The 24,343-nt window shown below is 33.6% G+C and overlaps 2 protein-coding genes across 4 annotated transcripts; one reads left to right on the top strand and one right to left on the bottom strand.

Annotated features, from left to right (window-relative positions):
- The first annotated feature begins 234 nt into the window (after positions 1 to 234).
- Positions 235 to 9,341, top strand: LOC121126487 (uncharacterized). 2 transcript variants are annotated; one of them, XM_040721817.2, is made up of 8 exons: positions 235 to 783; positions 843 to 935; positions 3,833 to 4,075; positions 4,259 to 4,536; positions 4,592 to 4,732; positions 5,205 to 5,315; positions 5,387 to 7,046; positions 7,548 to 9,341. In XM_040721817.2, the coding sequence occupies exons 2-8, from the start codon at positions 878 to 880 to the stop codon at positions 8,057 to 8,059; spliced, it is 3,003 nt and encodes a 1,000-aa protein (XP_040577751.1). In that variant the 5' UTR covers positions 235 to 783; positions 843 to 877; the 3' UTR covers positions 8,060 to 9,341. The 2 variants fall into 2 exon arrangements, with proteins under 2 accessions (XP_040577751.1, XP_040577757.1); XM_040721823.2 differs by lacking the exon at positions 3,833 to 4,075 and having other exon boundaries at positions 645 to 783.
- Positions 9,342 to 9,348: 7 nt separating this feature from the next.
- On the bottom strand, positions 9,349 to 11,680 carry LOC121126525 (uncharacterized). Of its 2 annotated transcripts, XM_040721854.2 has the most exons (3): positions 11,513 to 11,680; positions 11,105 to 11,395; positions 9,349 to 11,034 (listed from the first exon to the last, which is right to left on the bottom strand). In XM_040721854.2, the coding sequence occupies exons 2-3, from the start codon at positions 11,262 to 11,264 to the stop codon at positions 9,497 to 9,499; spliced, it is 1,698 nt and encodes a 565-aa protein (XP_040577788.1). In that variant the 5' UTR covers positions 11,265 to 11,395; positions 11,513 to 11,680; the 3' UTR covers positions 9,349 to 9,496. The 2 variants fall into 2 exon arrangements, with proteins under 2 accessions (XP_040577788.1, XP_071747952.1); XM_071891851.1 differs by lacking the exon at positions 11,513 to 11,680 and having other exon boundaries at positions 9,349 to 11,061; positions 11,105 to 11,323.
- Positions 11,681 to 24,343: the final 12,663 nt, after the last annotated feature.

The raw sequence follows: 24,343 nt of genomic DNA on the forward strand, positions 1-24,343 counted from the left end.
GTGAATACAAATTTATATGAATCAAACTATAATTTGACACATTGTTGTAATGTGAGATGGTTTCCTATTTATTTAACAGAGTAGTCACATCTCATCCAAAAAAAATAATAATAATAAAAAAGTAACGTAAAACAAAATAAACAATTTTTGAGATGGGGTTTGCTCTCTCCCTCTGGTTGGCTCTACCGCCGTTCTTATTTTGAAGACAAACTCCTTGATGAGAGAGAGAGAGAAGAAGAGGATCTGATAAAGATATTTAAAGAAAAGTGGACACTGATTTACACCTCAAAAAAGTAGGCAGATGCCATTTTAGGTCTATATGTGAGTGACTCCGTGTATTTTCTTAAGAACAGCTGGACTATTTATCTATGTATATTAAAAAGTGTTATTTTACACATCGTCTGAAATAATTAAAAGAGAAGAGATGAAAATAAAAAATTAATTCGTTAAGTTCTATGCGTACAACCGAACATAATATACCACCACTAAGCATTCCCTGCATTCTAAATTTAAATAATAACAGGTCGAAGTAGTATTACATAGTATATAAAGTTCTCATCGAAGCCATATTCCCATCCTCCCCCCTCATCACTAAACAAACAACCATCAACCACCCTTTATTACGAGGGTTGTTATGATTTTTCTTTTCATCCAATGTCAGCCTTTGTTTTTATTTATTATTTAATCATAAGTGAAAAGAAGGGCTGAAGCGGTATTAAAGATGCTCCGTCCTTGCTGTTATTATTTAGAGTCCTGGATAATTATAAATATTGGTCATCTCAGGTATTTTTAAAAAATATTCCTTGTTACTCAATACATTATTCTATGTACGTTATATTCAGGTCGATGATCAGACGACGGTGTCAGATTAATTTAGATGAAGATCCCTTGGAGTAAATTTACGTTAATGACTTCCGTTATCATTTTGAGTCTGGGTATGTATTGTACTTTTTATTCCTTCTACGAGCAAGTGATTAGTTTATTGATTTATATATTATTTGCATGATAATGGGCCTATGGAAGAGGAGGGAGGGGGGGATTTATGACTTCCGTTTGATAAATTAATCTTTTTATTTATTTGATTTGAACAGATTTATGATATGAGGTTTTCTACATCTTTATATATATAGAGAGAGATAGATGTTTGATACAAGTTGATACTAGTATAATCTGCTTGTACAAACTACAATTTCTACGTTTCATTACGCTTTATTTAATTACGACATCCGTCATTTAGTTTGAACAATGACCAACTACTACTTGATGCAATCATTTTATTTTGATTTAAATAAAACTACGGATTTATTCAGTATTTACGAGTAATCTCACTGGACATTTGAACTAGGTATATAATTGTATCATTTGGAAAAATCAAAAGTGGCATCATTAATATTAAGTTATAGCCTTATCTTCATCACACGTCCACTCTAAATCCTTCATTTAAAACAATCCATCTCAGCTTTTGGTTGCAACTTGTACAGCATATATATGAGAGTGGCTCCTGCTTCTAAAAAGGGTGACAACGACAATGATTTCATTACCCCTCGAGTAAAATTGCATCAATCCCTCTTGATTTATATATATATATATTTTAAACAGTGAAATTAGATACTTGAACATTCATTTATTTCATCTCTATATAGTATATTATTATTAATTATAGAGTTGCCCTTGTTATTATTCTTAACAACCTTGTGTGTATATGTAAAAATATTAATTCTTTATCTTTTTGTGTGTCTGTTGAAAGATTTTTCATAATAGTAGTCATACAATTGTTTCTGTTACTTTAGTTTATTTTACCTTTTGACATCAAAAGAACGAAAGAAATGTACAGAAAATACTTTGTTCTCATATTACAAGTCTTCCATTAATGGATTTTCTTTAAACCGGAACGGAGCTATGAGAAAAACACGCGCTTTTCAAGCGACTCCATGACTACTTACTCCTACCACTTCAATTAAAATTCCTTTTAAAAAAGATGTATATATAGCAGGATATATGTATACTCTTTAATTAAAAAAGATTATTATTAATGTGAGAAAAAAATATATTATATATTTCCTTTTTATAAACAACTTCGGGTCATAGTTGTTTATTTAAAATACTAAACTAAAAAAAAAAAAGTGAGTTGAATATATATATTGTAATACTAATAATAAGTATACCCTTTTAGTTTTCTTCATTCGTGCCTTAGTTTCCATTTTAAAGATTATTGAAGAAAGAGTAGTATATATTATGTATATATAATATTAAAAGTCTTATATATATATATAGGTGATTTATTGAAGAGATATATGTACTCGTATATGTTTGTGTAACTGTTATTTGAAGGGAGGAAAAAGAAATGAGAATTACCATTTTGACGAGACGACACACACATTATTGTATGTAAATCAATAAATTAAACAAATTCAAAGTGAAGATATATATGCAAGTCGTGTAGGTTCTATAAGCAAGCAAATTCCAAAAATGAGATGGAAAAATTCTAGACTCCTTGGTGTAGGGATTACCCATATTTTAATGGTGTAATGTTGACCTAGTTGATCATAATATTATAAAGTACTAATGCCCTCAGATATATTGTTCCTAAATGCATAACAAGTAAGACATTTGAATAGCTCAAAAAGTAGTTGGTAATTAACTTATTGCTTATACATAGTATAAGTATATATAGTTATCATTATTCTATTATTCTACTCATCTAATTTCATATATATATATTTTAAATCGGTTAAAGACTCCTGGATGTTGTGATGACTTCATTTAGACTATTTTGAGGCTCAAAATGTACTTATATTTGATTACTTTTTCCATTCTTTTCTTTTTGAATGCTCACATCTTGTTGTTCAAGATGACGTATGTAACTAGGCTTTTAAGTTTTAATGGATATTTTTGTGCATCCTGAGCTGATTATTTATGCATCTAAGTATACAGAACCGGTTTGTTGAGTATCTCTACTCATGTATTACGTGACGTGCCGTGTGTATACAACTCCCAAATGGTGATTATTATTACTTAAGTGTAATTTTTGTGAATCTATGTATTCAAGGGGGTGATCCTGCTAAAAAGATTACCTCCCAAATACTACAACAATTTGATAATATTCTGATGTGATGGGCACTTACCACATATAGCGCTCTCCGTCGTCATCGTCGTCGGTGGGAGCGCAAGGTCTTCTTACTCGTCAATAAAGCTTGCCTCTTTTTTTGACGACGACGCTAAAGGCCTTAATAGTAATTCCCCCTTCCTGTCTTTGGCTTTCTTTGTTGTGTGGGCTTTGAATGATTCAATGTAAATATATGTTTTCCCTTCAAGAAAAATACTATTAAGTGCCTTCCAATTTAGAGCCATCTTTAAAGTATATGTATCTTAATTTGATAGATATGCTGAGTTTAAACAAATAGATATAATTTTAATAAAGTATCTACGTATAAACTCCAAGGTGGGTGAATCTTACATGTGTCAGAAAGAAAGGGAGCGCGCTCCTAGGGGGAATTTGTTATTCACATCTACAACTATAGCTAGTAGTAGAAGTAGTTGTAGTAGTAGTAAGGGCAGCAACGTTTTTCCACCACCCAAAAAAACGCGCTTATTTTTATTATGATATTTTTTTTCTCCGTTCCCCGAAGACTCAAGTTTATTTCCGAGTGAGCTACGGAGCAGAGTGTGACAAGAAATTTTGAATGTTAGAGTGATATGTTCATTGAAATTCATTTTTGTCTTCTTTATTATTATTATTATTATTTACACAATTAGTGATTGAACATCATAGAATTGAAGTAGACAAGTTTGAAATATTTATTAACACGTACACTATTCATCATAAATATAGATATATATGAAGTGATGGCCTCTTTACCAGAGTCACCCAATCTTGCCTTTGCAGCAGCGGCTGCCGCCGCTGCTGCTGCTTCCGCAGTACATCGAAGTCCTGGAGTAGACTACTACGCTAACATGATGAGTAAAATATGGGGAGCGGGGATTCTTTCTCCTCCTGGAGAGAGCAGCAACATCCCCCTTCCACCTATCAATTTGGATAGCCTGCGATTTTCCCCCCAAGACCAAGTCAACTCAGGTAAAAAGACGACACCACTTTGACCTTATTCTTTAGCTTTATTTTATGACACCCTTAGGGTGTCATAAAATATAATATAAATGTGTGTACTGCTTATAAAGTTATGAAAAAAGTAGGCGGAGATTCTGCACATGAAACTTTTTAGTTATAGTTTTTCTTTATCTTGTGACTTTACTCATTTAGGCGTCAATTCCGATAAAATCCATCCTGGACTCCTCAACAATAACAACAACAGCACCAATCATAATAATAACATCCCATCTAAAAAAATTACATCCATCAATAACATTAATAATAATAATAATAGTATTATTAGTAACAACAACAACAACAACAATAATAATAACAATAGCAGACTTGCCTTGAAAGGACAAATCACTTGCAACTGTGGAACCACCTTTCCAAATCTCGAAGTTCTTGAGCGGCACATGGTTGCTCATCATCCTGAAAACACTAATTTAGTAAGAAAGCTTGATGCTTGTATGGATTGAACTAACATTCATTTCTCCTTTTTAGCTGTGTGCCATTTGCTCCAAGCAATTCCCTAATTTTACCAAACTCCAAAGACACATGACCAATCACAATGATAGTCCTGATCTTAGGAAATTCAAGTGCTCTCGTTGTGGAAAAGCATTTAAATTCAAACATCACCTCAAGGTAGCTACCTTCTTTTTTATTGTTTTCTTTTATTTGCCTTCATCTATTAGATATAACACACCAAAACCCTTCTCAAAAGTTTTATTTAAAAAAAAAAAAAAAAAAAAAAAAACCCTCAAAAAAATGTACTCGAAAGAAAATGCATAATATTGCTGCAGATCTTTGAATGATTTGTGACGATGAAATACATACATAACATATAGTTTGCTAATACTTTTTTTTTCTTATTATATTGTCTTTTCCGAATAGTACAAACTTTTTTATGTATAAACTTTTTATTTGTTCAAGTCTTATTCTCTGTCTCAAACTACTTAAAAGTGGGGGATTTATTTATGCGGAAAATGAGTTAAATAGCTCCTATTTTTTGTTTTTTTTTCCTTATAAAAAAGCTTGATGTGTATGATTTGAATAATTTTATCCTCTTTGTTTTTTATGAGAATATTTAATTTAAATGGCTGTTTAATACTTTCAGGAGCATGAAAGAATCCATACCGGAGAAAAACCTTTTGAGTGTAAACATTGTGGGAAAAGGTTCTCACATTCTGGGTCTTATTCCTCTCATACAACTTCCAAAAAGTGTCTGGTGAGTGTTTTAAGGATATTTAAATTCAAGTTTAATTGTCATAACAAAATTTTTCTTATTATTTTGTGCAGCAACTTGGACGACGACCCAATGGTGGTGCCCCACCTCAAAGCCACCATCTTCCACAAACCTCATCTTCACAGTCAAGTCAACAACCTATGCTATTCGGAGGATCTCCATCGAAACAAAATTTGGCAACTTCTTGGTCCTCTTCACTTCGACCCCCATTCCATCAACCCCATCCTAAGCCCTTAAACAGTCGAGATCACCAGCAATCCATGCCTCTTTCCCCTCCCCTTACACCACTACCAACCGCTCGATTTCCACCTCCTGGAGTAATGCTTCAGGGACCGTATCCTCCTCCTCAACCTCCCCATTTGCAAAGTTTCTTGCTCGCTGCAGCACAATATAATCCTCTAATAGGTCAAGGGCCCAGACCGAATCATCTCGAGTTTATGGAAAATCTTCAGAGATATTTACAGATGCGTACAAGTCTTGCTGAAAATAGCATGACGCCCCTTATCACCACCAATACTACTACTCTACCAATGTCTGTCGTGGAAGAGGATGACGATAAGAAATCTCACGAATTTAAATTAATGAATAACAATACTTTAGAAGAAGAGGATGCAATTATTGGGAGTGGCGGAAAGTCTGTCATGCTCAAGAGAGAAGAAGAGTTGGTTGAGGATGAAATGAAGGAGGAGGATGTGGATGAAGAAGAGGATGAGGAGGATGAAACCAAAAACATGCACAACAATAATACCAACCTTCGAGAGGACGTGACACGCTCACATGACAATAACAAAGTAGATGTACTCAAACAGCAACTACAGGAACAGGCAAGACTTGTCATGATGAAAAAGTTCTTGGAAAATGTTAATGCCGAATCAAAGAGGCTAGATGGAACATCTCTCAGTGAGGATCTTGCGGATGGATCAGATTCTTCTGTTATAATTCCTTGTAAGTTTGACTGTGGTAGAAAGTTTAAATCGGATGCATTAGTGGATTTGATTCGTCATCAAGAGAGTTGTGACTCCATTTGCGATGATCAAGATAGTCAAGACGGAATGAACGCAGGAGGCTCTGCTGGTTCAGCAGATGAGAGAAAGGTGAGAGTGCGAACACTGATATCTGAGGAGCAGTTGTCCGTGTTAAAAACGTATTATACACTAAATCCCCGGCCAAAACGGGAAGAGTTGGAAAAAATAGCAGCTGAGATTGGTCATCCTTTTAAAGTAGTCAAAGTCTGGTTTCAGAACTCACGTGCTCGAGATCGTCGAGAGGGAAAGCCCTTAAATCAAACTTTGGGCCCATATCCAGGGGATGCCTCATCTCCTCAACTTATGGCAGGTCTGCTTTCTAGAGTTTCGGCTGCCCTTCATAATAACAACAATAGAAAATGCGACTCCAAGACTCCAGATTCCACACTTTCTGAAAATACGTATGATGATCAGCCCTTGGATCTCTCCAACAAAGGATCCTCTCCTTCAGCCTCTCCTGCCTCTCAACACAAGGACGAAGCTCTCAATCTGAGTGCTGGATGTGGTGGTAATTCCGCCATTCCTCTCTTTCCTATTCTACCGCAAAATCTATCTACTCTACAAGACATTTACAAGCTCAGAGAGGAGTCAAACAATGAGGATGAAGGTGGCTACGTATGCACAAAATGCAATAAATCCTTTAACAAACAAACGGCATTAGCTAAGCATTGCAGCATCGAGCATTCGGGTAAGACTTGTTTTTTTTTTCTCTATTTTAAATATATATATTTATTCGTCTTCTTCTTCCTCCTCCTCCTAAGTAAATTTACAGTAAGATGGAAAAATAAGAAGAAAATGAAAAGAAACATAATTTGTTATTTGTCTGAGAAAAGAATAGAAAAAAAATAATATTTTCTTTTTATTATTACTCTACTACACACACTATTCTTGTTCATGCATCAAATACAAAAATTCTCTTCAGAGAATAATTTTTGTTTCTTTCTTTTTGCTCAAAAAAATTATAAAGAAATTATATCTGCATTATTACGTACGGAAATGGCATTATCCTTTTGTCTTAAAAGGAAAGAAATGGGGGGAGGGGAAAGAGGAAAGAACTTCTTCGATGTACATATAAAATGTAGGTTCGGAGATAGATAGACATACATACATTTGATGAAAAGGAAATTGAGTCTATTATCATTATATTATTGTTTTAATAATTATTTCTTTCTTTTATTTATATTTGTAGAGTCGAGACCCTATCAGTGCGAGTACTGCGAAAAGGCATTTAAACATAAACATCATCTATGTGAGCACAAACGTCTCCACACGGGAGAAAAACCCTTCCAATGCTCTCAGTGTTTGAAAAGATTTTCGCATTCTGGATCCTATAGTCAGCATATAAATCACCGCTACAAGAGTTGCAAGCCCCTCAACAACGCACCCACGAATACAAATACCACCTCCACGAATCCCAACTCACCCCCGTCTCTCCTCGTACCCCCTCCAACTACAACAATCACCTCCTCCTCTTCTGATGGATCCCCTACATCTTCACTCATTATGGAGAATGGACATCACCATCATCATGAAGGATCCGCTCCTCTTAAAGAAGAGAGTGGAGAAATAACAACAACCCTTCCACACTCGCATATGAACAATCTCATTCGATTCTCAAGACCTGTGGTCGTGGATGATGAGGAGGACAACCACAAAAATCCTATTCCAAATATGAACAACAATGAGGAAGACTCTCAGTAGTGGTGTCTTCTACTGGAACACCTTCCTCAACCACACCCCCACACACCTCCCCACAACGATGATAGTCAATTTAATTCTTACTGAATAGATTTTTTTAAATGTAAAGAAAATATAATATTTAAATAATTTTGTTAAAAATGCTCTTTAGAATGATGATGATTTTCTCCTCTCTTTTATTTCTCTCTCTCTCTCTCCAAACTTCAAACATTCTTTAGACATATTATTATTATAATTAATACTACCATTATTGATATTATTATTATTATAGAAAGGATCCCCCTATTAAAAGAAATTTGTAAATAGTTCTACGAAGGCCGCTTACCATTTTGTATACTTTTTTTAAATATTTCATTTGCGGTCGACTTTTTGTTTTGTTTTATGAATTTTTGTAAATAGAGGCTTTCTAGTTAAGAAAAAAAGAAGAAAAGCAGAGAGTAACGACTACTATTATATACAACCTTCTACTTACTACTTGAAAAATTCGCCAAAAACTGCGTCCTTGACCAAAAAAAGATGTAAAAAAGAAAAGAAGGGGGGAATCAACCCCGGTTTACTCTCTTTATTTTCCATATAAAAAGGCTTTCTTTTTTAGCTTTCAAGTATATAAATTTATTTTTTTCCCTTTGGCTTTCAAATCACATTTCGTTTCCTTTTTTTTTTTCAGACTGTTTATTACACCGTATAAAGGAACACAGATTTATTTTTTTTCTAAAAAAAATTTAAATATATATATAAAAATTAATGAATTATAAATAAAACCAACTAGTTTTATATGTTGGAGGGTTATGCAGTGCAGGTTATGGGCCCGCATTTAAGTCGTTGATATTAAATTCTCAAAAATTATATAATTATTGTTACATATGTGATATATATTTTCTGTTCCTTGATATTTCTTTTTTTAGTTTCTTTATCATTAATTTTTTTTGGACTTTATAATTAACGCTCGCATGATACACCCCTCCCTTTCCCCACAACCACCTTCTATATGTACGTTTAATTTGTAATAGTAAATTTTTACTTGCTTTAACGGTTATTATTTTTAGGCTTGCATCATTCGTATTGGTTGATCCCCCCAAACTCCCCTCAAAAAATTAAAGTTATTATGACGATTCTTACCATTATGCACTACAGACCTTTTTTTTTTTTTTTTACTATATTTTTTTAGTTATCTCGTTATTTTTTTTCTCATGAAAACTATTGTATAAGGATAGACAAATGTACCAAGTTGTAAATAAAAACATTCCTATATTTGCCGTTCATTGCGACAGAGAAAATTAAATAACTTGAAGTGTTAATAATAATTTATTTCATTCTACGTGAATCACAGTTCTACTTTGAAAAAAAACTAAAATGACTTGTATATATAAATATATGTTCTAAAATGAATACAAATTCGAACTAGCTCATCGAACGGGTCGTCGTAAGTTAAAATAAGCGTTATAGATATCTTCTTACGAATGGATCTACCTCCTCTTCACTTTCATCAATCATAGAGATAATCTCTTCGTCGGAGGGTTCAGATTCTTCATTCATAATTACATTCCTTCTTGATCGGACATTTCCAGAGTAGCCATCCCGGGGAAGGGCTCTGTCATCAGAATTAAAGGATAGAGAAGGGAAATTATCCCGAGGAAGGGCTCTGTCATCAGAATTGAAGGATAAAGAAGGTAAGGAGTCTGATGAGGAACTAGAATAGGAACCACTTTTCCTTGGCCGAGTAGGGATTGCACGGGGGGAAGAAGAGTAGGGGGATTCGCTCCTCCTAGGTAGTGAACTTCTGAGAGAGGATGAGACGTCTTTTCTTGGTTGAGATGCGGATCGACGTCTATAGGGAGCTGCTCTACCACTTAGTGAACGGGCTCCCCCAGAAAAATAAGTACTTCGCTTTTGAGGAGTGGAATCCTCGTCATCATTTTCCTCTACTTCCTCAACCATAGACATCAAATCAACATCCTCTTCATCTAAGGTGTGCCCAAGTGTGTTCATATGCTCATCTTTCATATCGACAGATTCTACCACAGCATCCACTTCTTCCTCTTCCATTATGTTCCTTCTCATGCGCTCATCTCCCATATAAACAGATTCGACCTCAGCATCCACTTCTTCCTCTTCCATTATGTTCCTTCTCATACGCTCATCTCCCATATAAACAGATTCGACCTCGGCATCAACTTCTTCCTCTTCCATTATGTTCCTTCTCATGCGCTCATCTCCCATATAAACAGATTCGACCTCGGCATCAACTTCTTCCTCATCTTCAGCAATAAGAAATGGATTTGCACTCCTTTTCTCAGGTTGAGCCGCCATTTCTTCTTGCTGTTCAGCTTCATCTGCGCTTCTTCGTCGTCGTCGAGATTTCATGGGCCAATCCATCAATTCAGTTTGATCTTCTTCCTCCATCTCTCCTTCCTCAGAGTTGCGTCTCCTACGTTCCTCCTTAGCAATTTCTTCCTCGATTGCAGAGATAGCACCCACTACAACAGTATCATCATCCTGAATATTTGCTGATATCTTATCTTGAGCTTCCTTGCTAATCACATCTACATCATCATCATCCACCTCCAAACTCCGATGATGAGCACCAAAAATGTCTGAGCCATGGAAAGGGAGTTCGATCAACTCTTCTTGAAGTGCAGCCGCACTTTTTGCAATAGTTGCAGCGGGCTTCAAACCGTTTCCTTTTCCAAACAGATTTCTGATGATGTCTGCCTTCCATTTGGGAACAAGCGCCATCTTCCCCTGGACACTTCGTTTCTCAGGTTCCTCGTGAATATCATCTTCTGGCTCAGAGCGATACACACGACGTAGACCTCCTATTCTGGGAATATAAACTGGAGAGTAGAAGAGATTCGGATAGAAGCGAGAGGGAATCAGACTACGTCTTTGGTATGGAAAGCGGCGGAATCCATAAAAGGACTTAGGATCCCGCTCCAGTTCCTTGATATCATCTACATCAGATTCATCCGCTGCAGCACCTATAGAGCACGGATACAAGTTTAAAGCTTGAAACGGAGAAATATCGTGTAAAGAAAAGGTGAAACTTACGGATTTGTCCAATACAAAGTACGGTAAAGAGGGAAAACAGAATGAAGTTCTTCATTCTGTCAGAATTAAGACTAAAATGGAGGCAAGGGAAGGAGAACTCCTTATATATGTACTGGGATGACTCAAGATGAAGAACAAGTCGGTATTCTTGTTCATCCATTTCTTAGGATCTGCAATTCGTCTGAGTGACACAGTTATTAGTAGTGATGTAGCCTGACTCACCCTTTGAGTCTCTCTCTCTGCTTCGCTACCTATGCACGACGTACGTAGGTACGCAGAACAGGCTAGTAGCTAGGGGAAAGAGAATGGAGTCAAGTCATGTCAAGAATTATGTGTCTACCTGTGATAGGTGTCGATAAACATTAAATAAATATTCTTTTGTCAAAAGGAAAATAAAAAAAAACATACATTTTTCAAGTCACCTATTTCTTTAAATATATGTATGTATGGGTCTGTACATATACATGTAAGTATTATAAATCTTTTCCAAGATTCGTTGCGCATGAGGGACAAGTCAAAAAGACTAATTAAGTAGTAGTCTTTTCTCTCTCTCTACGAAGGGTCAATCCCCACTATATCTTTTCTAAGACCGGTTTCAAGTCATAATCTTAGTAAAGTAATACACAGACGTCTTATTTACCATTCAAGGATAACCAATTTTATCATCCATTTGTAATGAGGAAAGAAATCCCCCTTTTCATTGGTCGTTTTTATCTTCAAAAACAGGGCAGAGAAGCTGCATGGATCGATTTTAATAATAAACATCACCATGGCGCCCCTTTTCTTCTTAATTAACCTTCTTTTTTCATTCTTAGCCTTTCTTTCTCTTCTTCCATTTGAAGAAAAGGAAGAAAAAAGAACCTTTCCTCTGATTGGCCGGTTTATCGCTCCTTCGTCTCTACCTGTTCCTTTTTATTTATTTTTTTTAAAAAGAGAAGAAGCCTCCTACAAAACCTTGAGAGAGAAAAAGGTTTTTTTGACTTTAAAAAACCGGCGGGGATCACCTGAGGCTTAGACATTTCCTCGTTAGATGGCTCTTTTCTATTTAATGTATATATTTTAAAATATGAGAGATGATGCAAGAGACCCTTACTCAAAACGTTGATTACTAACTAATCCTTCTTAATTAAAAGATTTAAAAAAGAAGTAATGTTTCTCTGCCTAACATACATAAATAAATATTATATTCCCCTCCTTTGTAATGTAAAACTCCTTTTTGAGAGAGTTAGATGACACCTTACTTACTCTTCTCTCCCTTACTCAGTCATCATTTGACATTTCTCGTGATAGCTAGGGATTGATTATTTTCTTTACCAGCTTTTTTTATTTTAGCAGAGTACTCTATGAAAGTAGCGAGCTAGGAATAATAAGGAGAAGAAGAAAAGAGTTCAAAATGGCGATGACAATAGTAGTAGTAGTAGTACACATAATAATAATAATAATAATAGCTTGAATAGCTGAGCTGCAAAAAGAAAAGAAAAGATAGCTGAGCTGCAAAAAGAAAAGAAAAGAACCGTTTCTTCTTCTTTCATTTATTTCTCATTATTTTACGGCTATTAATTCTCCCCTTGGAAATAAGGTTTTCTTTTACTATATAATATAAGTATGTACGTATACAACACTACGTACATTTCCGAATCCGGAAGTAGTTTATGGCCAAGAGTCTATGATGATTATGTTGATAATAGCAATAAAAAACAACTTGGAATAGCTATATGTCCTGATTATGAATATAATTACGTATTTAAAGGATGGTGGTGATGCTTTGATTTTGGGTAATTGAAGAGGAGGTAGGAAGGGAGGGGGGAGGGGGGTAAATATATATATATAGAGAGAGAGGGTATTAATCCTCTTCTTCTATCACATAAAAGGTGAGAAGCAGCTGGGGTCCCTCTTCTTGTTTAGTCAGGCATACAACATACAACTAAAGTGGAAACAGTAGCAACTCTGGATTTTTTTGATTTTTTGATTAATAACCATGTAACCGCTGAAGTAAATTAAGCTATACTACACACCTATGTTGGTAGTTGGTGCCTACATTTTCATTTTTCTTTGCTTCAAAACTTAGTCAACCGCATATAATGGGTGAATAATGACTTATTACACCTTCATAAAAGAAAAGTTTCGTCATTCTATTTCTATGTACAACGGTTATGTATTCTTTTTGAGTGGCTTGATCAAATAAGCAACTACGGACTACATTTTATGAATATATATACACTCATAGTATGTTGTTGTATGAGATTTAGCTCATAGAGAGCCTTACTTTTAAAGGGTTCTGCATGTTTATCAGAGTGGACAATGCATGGGCCCATTTATGCAAACCTAATAATATTCGCTCTTTTATATTGAATTTTCTCTCCTAAAAAAATCATTTCTTATGTCTATTGGATGGATAATGTTGGAAACGTACATCAACACAAAAGGGATCTTGAATATAAATCAAGAAAGAGAAAAATTAAAACACAATTACTCACTTTTTAAACTTCATAAATACAAAACGGGAGTGTCCAACCATTTTTCCGGAAGGGGCAACTTGATACGACACTGTTGGTATGTAGATCCATACCATTACACGTTTTTAATAGGATCTAAAGGGCTTAAGTTGATTTATTTTTAGGAGTAAGAGTCACATAAAACCATTTAAGGGCCGCAGGTTGTTCATTTCTCATATAAACAAAACAAATTTTCTGATATATTTTAGTCAATAATGGACTTTATATTCAAATTTCTTGGATGTTTAGAGGTATTCAGGGAAGTTAGCTATAGTCTAAAAGTAGGACTACTCAACTTATATGAGGAAGGATCTAGTTTGACAAGTTCTAAACTATCCATATGTCCTTTAGTTTTTATGTCTAGCTCAAAAATGAGATTTTTTTTTGTTCAGATCAGAGATTTTCTGATGACATTATGTCTCCTCCTCGTCCCTAAGGTGACAATACAAACTCAAAAGGTCATAATTTTGACTAAAATCCGCTAGTTAAGTAGTTCTGGTCTAAATCAAGGCTAGCCAACTGGTGATCTGAGGTCCGAATCCGGACGTTCTGTCTGTTGAAGTTGGACCCCAGGCCCCAGGTTGCTTTTTTCTCATATTTTCATTGTAAAAATCAAAAATAGAATACATACATTGGAAATTGTCTAACTGGACCTTTACACATAATAAGTAAGGTTTAGCCTTCGTTTTATTATTTTTAAAGACTTTATTTTGCTCCAATATGGCCTTATGATATTATTTTTCTACATTAGTGACAGGGAATTTTTGAAACTTTTGAGTAGAATAGAAAGTGAAGATTAATATAAAAGAATACAGACTCTCGTTTGAGAATAATCACTCCAGCTTTCGTTTGTATTGATGTAGCACAGATACTTGATTTGTAATTTCTAGAGAGTAAGAAAGTAGATTATAGGGAGTACAAAGGTGAGAGTATCTCAAGGAAAATGCTCAAGTGTGACAATTATTAAAATAAATGACTTTGACCTGAAGGAAGTACTACTGCTTTAAGTTGCAAAATCTTAAATAAGCAAAGTGACAAGTTGGCGTTTACTTGGATATATATGTTAAGTGGTGTGATTATTTCCAAGTGTGAAAAAACTAGGTAAATTACTACCTTTGCAAAATTATCTATGTAAAAAACAATCTATTTTTTTTGCAAATAAACAAAAGGAATTTAAAGAACTTAATGATATTCGCCTTCGTTATAATATGTATATATGTATACTCTTGCAATGTCGTATAAACAATTATAAAGTATCAAAGCATTCTCTTTTGACATGCAATGTCCATGCTTCAAGTATATATTATGTAGGTATATGTTCTGTACAAATTCTAACTTGTAGGTATAATCAAATTGTACAAGTTACAATCCAAAAAATAAATGAAAATCAATAAATGAATAATACACGTGATGTATTTTTCAACTATTTTTATATATAAAAATAATTATAATTAATAGACAGTTATTATTTGGCAACCTAGATGATTATAATTCAAGTTTTTATCAATTTTAAGTACATCATAAGAGTATATGTCAATAGAAATACCTTCCGCTTCACGTTGAACATAGATATTTGTATTAAAATAGTAAAAAATTACAGCATTAATAAATCAATCAGGGCTATTAAATAATTTCCTTATCCATATCCCAAGTACTGTAAATCCTTCATTTAAAGTTATTCATCTCATTTATTGGCTACAACTTGTACAATTTACTTGTACCAGTTACAACTTGCTCAGTACATATTATATATGTCCTTCTCCTGTACCACCAGTTGCAACTTGTAAAATCAAATTGTACAAGTTGCAACCAAAAAACGCAATGAATAATTCGGATCATTTTTGCTAAGGATAATGTTAGAGCAGCTTCAACTACCATAATTCCCTTATTTATCTTTTGGCAGAACGTTGATTATTAAATAAAAGTGGATCTTTAGTATTATATATTCTATTTACTTCCTTAGCAACACATGAGAGTTACATTGCACACTGATTAAAATATACTCGCTAATGCAATAGTAGAGAATACCTTAAAATCTTCCTCCAATCACAACCCAGTGCATATATACATATATATAAACACGTCTCTACAAATCACTCACTTATTTATGAGTGAACAGATAGTACAATAATTGAATATTTCTTACCTTGTCCACATATCAATGGTCTAATTTAGGACTTCTTTATTGAGAATTACTAATGGATAATTATATTCTGTGGCAGGTTATAGAGCTCAAATGCTCAAACTTACATTATACGTCAATACATAATAAATTCAATATTTTAATGAATTAAAATGAAATTATAACGTCAATTAGTAGTTGTAATTATAATCATTCATGTAGTAATTAAATAAGACTATGTCAGCTTCAAGTTGCAGCTTGTATCTCCTGTGACACGCTATAAAGTTCGATTGTCCATAGTTCCATTTTTCATAGTAGGTAAATAAATAATTTTAATAAATCATACTGAGATTCTAGTATTAATGTATAAATAGACATTGTAACGCCTGATGATGTAATTAAGATAGACGTTATAACACGTACAAATCGTAATTTGTACAATCTATTTATACAAGTTCCAACCAAAAAGTGTTATGGATAATTTTAAATGAAGGATTTACGTTACTTAAGATGAGGATGATGCAATATTTGAATATCCCATGGATGAGTGATGTAATTTTTGACTATTTTAATAAAAATAACTGAAAAATCAGTATTATGTGCACGTTATAAAGTTCAAATACCCACAGTTATATTACCTATAAATACATAAGCACCATGCAATTTGTATAGATCGAAATAAAATGATAGTATCAATGTATAGTTTGTAATAAAAATGCTTGATGTTACATTTTGATACGAAGATATATCAACTTGTACAATGTGCTTATATTAGTTACAACTGGTGCGGGTATCACAACTTCTACACGTCCATATACAAATAAATTTATTTTTCTATGTACGCAACATAAACATATATCTGAGTATGCAGATTTACGGAAAGATAATATCTTGTAGGATGCGGTTGCAAAAGTCTAGAAGTATAGAAATGCTGGACGTTTATTACTTAAATTGGAAAAATCAATTTATACTTAATGTAGATAAATTCTTAATCTTTCACCCAATATAATTTTTTTTTTCAATTCGTTGCTTCGTTTAATCGCACAATTGGCTAGAAAATAAGTTATTTCAAGGTAGTCTTTAAATTTACAAATAAACTATAATGGGTTTAATAAAAACCATTGTGAATTTAAAAAAAAATATTTATCAGGTATTTTGTTAAGTTTTCAAAAAAAAAATGTATGCGACGTACTTTAATTTTAATCCGACATTAGCATTTTCAGTCTTTATTACTGCGCAATATCAAAGTACTTTGTCTTAATTTTTAATCTATCCTTTTTTTTTCAATAACTATCATTAATTGTCTGGAGAGCGTGGGAAGATATTCATATACTCGAATTTCATATTATACAATTCAATAGTAGATATTTAAAAGTGTCAATTTTTGCATAATACTGTGCTCCGGAATTCATAAAAAATCAATTCAATTCTTTTGATGTTTAAGAAAGTTGTGTTGGTTTATTGAAATATCATACATATTTTATTAGACCACAGATTTTGGTGTAGGTTATAACATATACACTACGGAAAAAACCCCGTGAAATTTCGATGATAAATTGGTCAAACTTTCTTAATATTGAAGCTAAAGACATGAGAATGGTATCAAAATGTATTTTATACCATTATCTATTGGATAAAACAGGTTTAAAAGGGGAAAAAATAGAATTTCAAATTTTTTGTACATACTTAGTATATTTATATAATTTTACGATTATTATAAAAATATAATGTTAATTTGATTCTTGCTTTTTTGTATTTTCATTTGGAGGATGTAAATTTGTAGCTACGTTATGTCAGAAAATAAGAGAATGGATAGAGGTAATGCCTATGATGAGTATGTACATATGTTATAATACTATTAATAGATCCGTAATATGCATTCATTCTTACCTGTCATTAGGGAATACTGAGTGTACAATAATATATTTACTTCAAAATGTCAAACCTCATAGATTTACTAAATGTATGTATGTACTACAAAGTATAATTAAAAATTCATTAAATTAATTTAATGCACTACCGGGTGGGTCTAATAAAATACGTGTGCAAATAGGTAAAACTCTTTATTTCTTCTACGTGCTATTGTACCCACCTATAGCAGATGTATGCCTGTGTGGACTGTTTACATTATTATATCCAAGAAAGAAAATCTTTTTCTAATTGAAATGTTTGTAGGTGTAATTTGAATTATGCTAGGTATTTTGAAACATTCACTCTTAAAGGGTTTGAATCACACTGTTCTCAATGTTGATTACTTTATTAGGGTCATTTAAGCATAGGTGTGCGGTCAACATTCAACCCTAGTTTATTTGCTTTTGAGTCATACACTTACTTACATACATAAAAATACATATCTTGTACAATGTACATTTATCTAATTGTGTAGACTTCCTTCGTAGAAGTTAAGCTGAAGAAGAACTGAATCATGTATTGTATTATTACTTACGTAGAACCAACACGGAACTCCAAACTAATACGTCTCAGAAGGATTGTTGATGCTCAAATTGAGTTCTGAATCCATTTTCCCCATAAAATATAAATAAATACGGATTCATCCAAGGGTTCTCAACCCTTTTACTCTAACGTAACAAGATATTAGAAATGAAACTTCAAGATATTAAAACCCATATTTTTTTGTCTATAATAATACCTCTTCTCCGGATGTACATCAAAAACTTCAAAGACACAGTCCAACAATGGCCAAAAATCCGCAAAACAACAACAACGCCAAATAGTGGTATGTGTCCGACGCACAAAATGTATCATTTACACAATTAAAAGTAACATGAGCCAGGTTGGATTTTCATGCCCAAGCATAGCAGCAAAGTTTTCTCACCATTATGTGTTGAGTTGCGAATATAACAGGGCGTCTCCAGAGGTTTGGGGTCTATAGTAACCCCAAATACAGGAAAAAAAAAAAAAAAAAAAATCCTGTGGACACCCTTGATATGCCAAGTAACAGGGCCATGAATATATATTTTTTTGGAGGGGGGGTGGGGGTTAAGTTACTTTTTGACATTATATAGGGGTGTCCACAGGAATTTTTTGGGATCGGCCCTGATTAAAAAAAAAAAGATCAATTGAAAAGATAATTTTTTGTCCTTTGAAATTTCTCCCCAAAGTAATAGCTTTTGTGTTATAACGACAAAAAATCATTAATTTTGGAGGGTTGGGTCAAGCATTACGGCCCACTTCCTCGGGACGTCCTTATAATGTTTTTAAAGCTATTTTTTGAAAAAAAAAAAAGTCTTTTTGACAAAATATTTCAAATTTAACAAAACAAAAAACAAAATCGGCCAAGGGTGTGTACCCCCCCCAAATATCTCTCCAGTTAATGGCGTGTCGAGTACTGAGACTGTGGAGTTCCGGAGTTCTTCTGTATGATGTACCAAAGAATATGAAGAAAAATCAATTTTCCTTTCAAATGTAATTATTCATGGGTCGAATGTGTTTTATGAATGAATTTTCGTTCTTTTCATTCAAATTCTCTCTCTTTATTACGATTTGAGGTAATACATATAGATGTGGTTTTAGTGATGGGTGTATTTTGAGTTGGAATTTGATTTGCTATATCCATTAACATGGACTACATTTGATAATATATTAGAGTCCTCATAATATGAACTTGCTATCCACTGATAGGACTAGATACATTACATATTTGAATAATGCCCCATATGTACATACATATCACTACAAGTCGTAACTTTTTACCACCTTGTGTTTTGTATATATATATCCACTTAATATATTCTTCTATATATATCCAAACATTTTACCCTAGATTTATTCTGAATTATGAATATGGAAAATCGTAATGTTTCCTGAAGCCCTCTTTTTTTAATGTTATTCTTCATTCCACCCATTTCATTATTCCTTAACCATAATCATATATATATATATATATATATAAGTTTTAAGGATCCTTCTGCAAAAATTAATTGCACTTTACTTTCAAATGATAACCATTGTTATTTTAATTTCCTATTACAAGTGTACAATGTACACATTAGAGATGGACTTTGCCTATTTTTCCCCCCTCTCGAACCGAATAGACTGCATATTTATCGAGATATTAAAATACCTGTGAGTAATTAAAAGCTATAAAGCCTTAATTACATCGAACCATCAAAAGTTCAGAACAATGGAAATCGCAACAAAGTAAGGGAAAGGGATGAAAATTGTATGTATTTTAGACATGTTAAAAATTTGAAGAATGTTTTGGAATATAGCAGCTAAGCTGTGCTGACATTACATTAGATCAGCTGTGAAAATAGAGGAAGGAGAAAAGGATATATATAATTATGAAAATCTAGTGTAAAAAAAGAAACCAAAAATCCACATGGTAACCCTGACAATTTGAAGAATGTTTAGGAGAAGAGAGAGACTAATGCTCATGACGTTTCACTATATCAGCTATCATCAGCTGTGACAAGAGAGGAAAGGATAAAAGGATATAAATAAAGACATTTGCTAGAAATACTCCGATGTCGATACCCATTTCTACGTTGAGTCCAACAAGGACTTACAATTAGAACTCTTAACAAATCATCAAGGTTACGCTCCGCCATTTATGAGCACACATGAACGTTCAAACAGATTTTGAATATAATTGAATCTATATAGGAAAGGATTTCCACTACTCAGGAATTAAATAATAATGGCAACTGCTAAGGAAAATAAAGTTCCTTCGTTTTATTACAAATTAACGGGCCAGAAACACGTGCACATGAGTGGTACAAAGCCTTCCAGGAGTCCCTCAAAAGTAAAGGTGATGCTCATTATTTTCTTTGAGATCTACAGTCTGGCGCATCCTAAATTTGTTCCAAATGGACAAACGGTCAATATGGAGTACTATTAATAGTAATTAAAAGATGATTGAAGATGGTACAGATTTACTTGAACAACCCAGTAAAATACAGGGGTAAAAAGAGGTATTCGGCAATGCATACAAATACCAATTAATTTTGTATATAAATGTGGGTATTTTTTTACAGTGAGGGGCTGAGTGGTGAGAGACTTAATTTTGAAAATTATTATTCATCATTATGAGTGGAGGAATTAGACAGAGAAATAAAGGATTTTGCTTGCTTGCGTATGTAGCGAATCTTTTGAGGCGTAATGGTTTTTAATATCAAATAGATAATGGAGCCTGTAATTGTATACCTTCTTCCTCTTCCTCCTCCTGACAGGCTGAATTTATATCCAGGTGCCCTCTATTATGTGGTGATTTTCTCTTTTATGTTGTTCCTATATATATATATTGTAAGAATGGGGGAGCCTTTCGTTATTGTACTTGCAGTAGTACATAAACCACTTACCTCCTCAGATTACTTATTTTTCACCTCAACAACAATAATAATATCCAGGGATAATAGAGATGCTACTTTTTTTTCCTTTTGAACAAAAGTAAATTCTCTCTTTTATGTACACACTATATATGTTTGAGCTTCCTCTTAAATGGGCTTGATGAACAGCATGGATAAAGAAGAAGATTGCATGAATAATAGTAGGAACAGGGGTAGTAGATCTACACAAAACGTTTACTAATCCATTTGTGATATTCAATCTGTCTGATGGTTCAAAAAAGATGGAAAAAGAGGAACTCTGGACATTATGTGCTTCCCTTGAAGTAACCATTCAAGTCCATCTAAATAAATATTATACGTATTTAAACAGATGATGACCATTTCAAGTGTTGCAGTTGTATTTGCCATTAAAGGATATGGCTCTTGAGTTCCCCTTGAACTACTTATATTCATTTATAGGAAATCATTTTTTTAAGATGTCTAATCTAAGATAATTATAACTCCTATTATACAAACTCTACTTATCATATTGTAAATAACCCCAATGGTACTAGAAAAACTGCCCTGGGGGAAATTGTCCGTGGAAGATTGCCCTGGAGGAAAATTGTTCGTTTTTCCTTCAAACTTCACGATGAAAAATTATAAATTTGCTTAATAGTATTTATGACAAATATCAAAACATATTAGTTTGTTCCATGCCCCAAGGGAGTACCTTCAAGTGTGAGCAATATTAGATATATAAAATATGCTTGAATACCCTCCGCCCTCTGAATGACCAGGGAGTAGTGTGGGATAGCTTAAAACCACACTACCCTTGCGTTTGGCTTAAACTATTTTTTGGTATGAAGGGGTTCCTTGGATATATGTGATGCTTCGGAACTATTTTGAAAGGATTCAGGGCTACCCTCAACCCGAGGGCTTGGAACTATTTCTTAATATTAAAGGGGTTCCTTGGATGTATTTGATGCTTCGGCGGTGGTTTTTAAGGATCCAGTGGTACCCTCAAGTATCCTGAACAATCCGACGTCTTTGAATTAATTTGCGGTGTTAGAAGGGTTCCTTGAACGTATTGGCGTTGGTTTTTAACAATTCCACACTACCCCCAGGACACTGGCCAATCCGAGGGTGTAGAATATTCAAGCGTATTTTAAGAGGTCTCTCCTCCTTCTATATTGCAATAATATTACTCACACCTGAAAGTTCTTCTTTGAGAGATTAATTAGAGATTTAATGAGCATTAAACTGCACTCTTTGATTATTTTGATGCCTTTATGACTAGGATGGGCGGCTGACATTTGAAAATAGTGGTTCTAAATCAAATATTTTGAACTGCTTTGATCGATGATGCGTGAAAAATTGAATGTTTGGTGTGGTATTGATTGGAAATACGAGGGTCTGTGTACATCGTAAAAGTGGAAGCAATGAAAAATGGGGATGAATAATTTTAAATGAAGAATTTATAGTCCATTAGATGGTAGATATTTTAAAGGTGTAATATTGGACTGAACCAATGAAAATTAGCAATAAACAAAGGATATATGACTGTTAGATTATAATCCAAGGTTAATTCATTCGTATATATATATAATACCAGTAAAGTTGACGTTGCTCGGGCCAAGGAGAGCGCGGGAAATCACATTAACAATGATCAATATTATTCCTTCTTAATGTTTAGACCCCTTCGGTGCGGGCAGGCAACATGTATTTAAAAAATAAATCGTGATATAAACTTCAAATAACATATCACCATAATATATGCATGAAAATATTTGTCCAGATGTGAAGTCATTTTTTTATTCTCGTCAAAAAATTGCCAAATCAAATTTTGTGAAGTAAAGTGCAGAATACTTTTTTGCACTAGTTTTACAAAAAATAATTAGTAAATAGCATTTATTGGCATTGTCAAGGGAAACACAAACATACCAAAAAAAAAAATCGTACTTGCAAAAACAAAAAAGTTATGAATAATAACATCGAAGAAATAACTCTTCATAACTTGTTCATTTTTGCAAAAATTGCAAAAATATTTAATAAAATGTTCCGGAAATTTTTTGTATGGATAGTTTTTTGGCATTTCTTCTGAAAAATTGAAAATTGACGTTATTTGACGTTGATTATTCAGGAAATGGGGTAATTTTGAGTTAAAGATCAAATTTATTCCAAACAATTTAAACGCAAGCGAATTTATAGAGAAATTTCAACAAACTTTATTTTGTCTACGAATCCAGTATTCTATTGGAAATACATTTTTTTGCACCTGAAAAAAAAAAAAACGATACTGCAATTTTTACCGATTTCTTTTTTTCTCTCATAACTTCTATGATTTTGAATAAATTTAGAAAAGGTTCTTATTCGTAAGGTTGTTTTTTGGTGCGCCAATCAGTCACACTTTGATTTTTAACTTGCCCCCCCCCCTATCCCCCATGCCCCCATGCCCCCTATACCTCCAAAAAACAACTTTTGTTTTTTGGGTATAGAATGAGCCCTCCTTATATGACAGACACTGCAGGCCTTCCACTCGACATGCACCCAAACGGTGTAGTGAAGAGGGTTCCCCTCAGGGCTGTATTGGGGACAAAAAAAAAAAGAGTCTGGCAACGGAGTAAATGGGTTTCTTTTATTGTTTGTGTCAAAAGTAGCCTCTCCACTCCCACAAAACCCTTCCAACTCCTTTTTGACATCTCTCTGGACAGTTTGATGTGAAGCCCGAGATTTCTTGCATATGCCCTCATGGACTTGAGGGGATTGACATAGGCTGCTTTCTTTAACTCCTCCGGGTTCAGTTTCGCCTTTTTGACAGAGCCCTTCTTCCTTTCCAACGTTTTGGACTTGCTGACGGCTTAGACGGTGATTCTGGAGACGCCTAACTGTTTAGATGCGCGAATGGAACTTCGTCGATCACGTTCAAGGGTCATTTTCTTGGCTTGTGCGTAAGATAAAGAGCTCAGGTTTGTTTTGTTTAGTAAATAATGGCTTATGCTTTAATATATCGAAACATGAATTTATTTAAATAAATCTACTTTTATTAATTATTTAAATCATTTGTTAAAATTGAATTAATTAAGGATTTACAATTGCCATATTAGTATTTAGGATGAATGCCTCTTAGACATACTACTAACATACTTGAAAAGTAAATCTTAATTTCAAAAGAAGCCATTATCAATAATTTATTGTCTGTTGTTGTAGTCGGGGATATTTTTTGTTGCTAAATTTAATGGTGCATAAAAACGGCTTAAGATGTCAATTTAAGGTACTCAAGTAGTTTTGTTTTTGAAATTTATTTAACTGTTATAGAATTTATATTGTGAAT

The sequence above is a fragment of the Lepeophtheirus salmonis genome, chromosome 1 (assembly GCF_016086655.4).
Source record: "Lepeophtheirus salmonis chromosome 1, UVic_Lsal_1.4, whole genome shotgun sequence".
NCBI lineage: Eukaryota > Metazoa > Arthropoda > Copepoda > Siphonostomatoida > Caligidae > Lepeophtheirus > Lepeophtheirus salmonis.

What these genes read in the sequence shown, in the direction of transcription:
- LOC121126525 (XM_071891851.1), bottom strand. Translation starts at nt 11,264, where the DNA reads ATGGATGAACAAGAATACCGACTTGTTCTTCATCTTGAGTCATCCCAG. An exon ending in ACTTTGTATTGGACAAATCC is followed by an intron (nt 11,062 to 11,104) that starts GTAAGTTTCACC and finishes CTCCGTTTCAAG; the next exon opens with CTTTAAACTTGTATCCGTGC.
- LOC121126487 (XM_040721817.2), top strand. Translation starts at nt 878, where the DNA reads ATGAAGATCCCTTGGAGTAAATTTACGTTAATGACTTCCGTTATCATT. An exon ending in CGTTATCATTTTGAGTCTGG is followed by an intron (nt 936 to 3,832) that starts GTATGTATTGTA and finishes TCATAAATATAG; the next exon opens with ATATATATGAAGTGATGGCC. An exon ending in CAACTTCCAAAAAGTGTCTG is followed by an intron (nt 5,316 to 5,386) that starts GTGAGTGTTTTA and finishes TATTTTGTGCAG; the next exon opens with CAACTTGGACGACGACCCAA.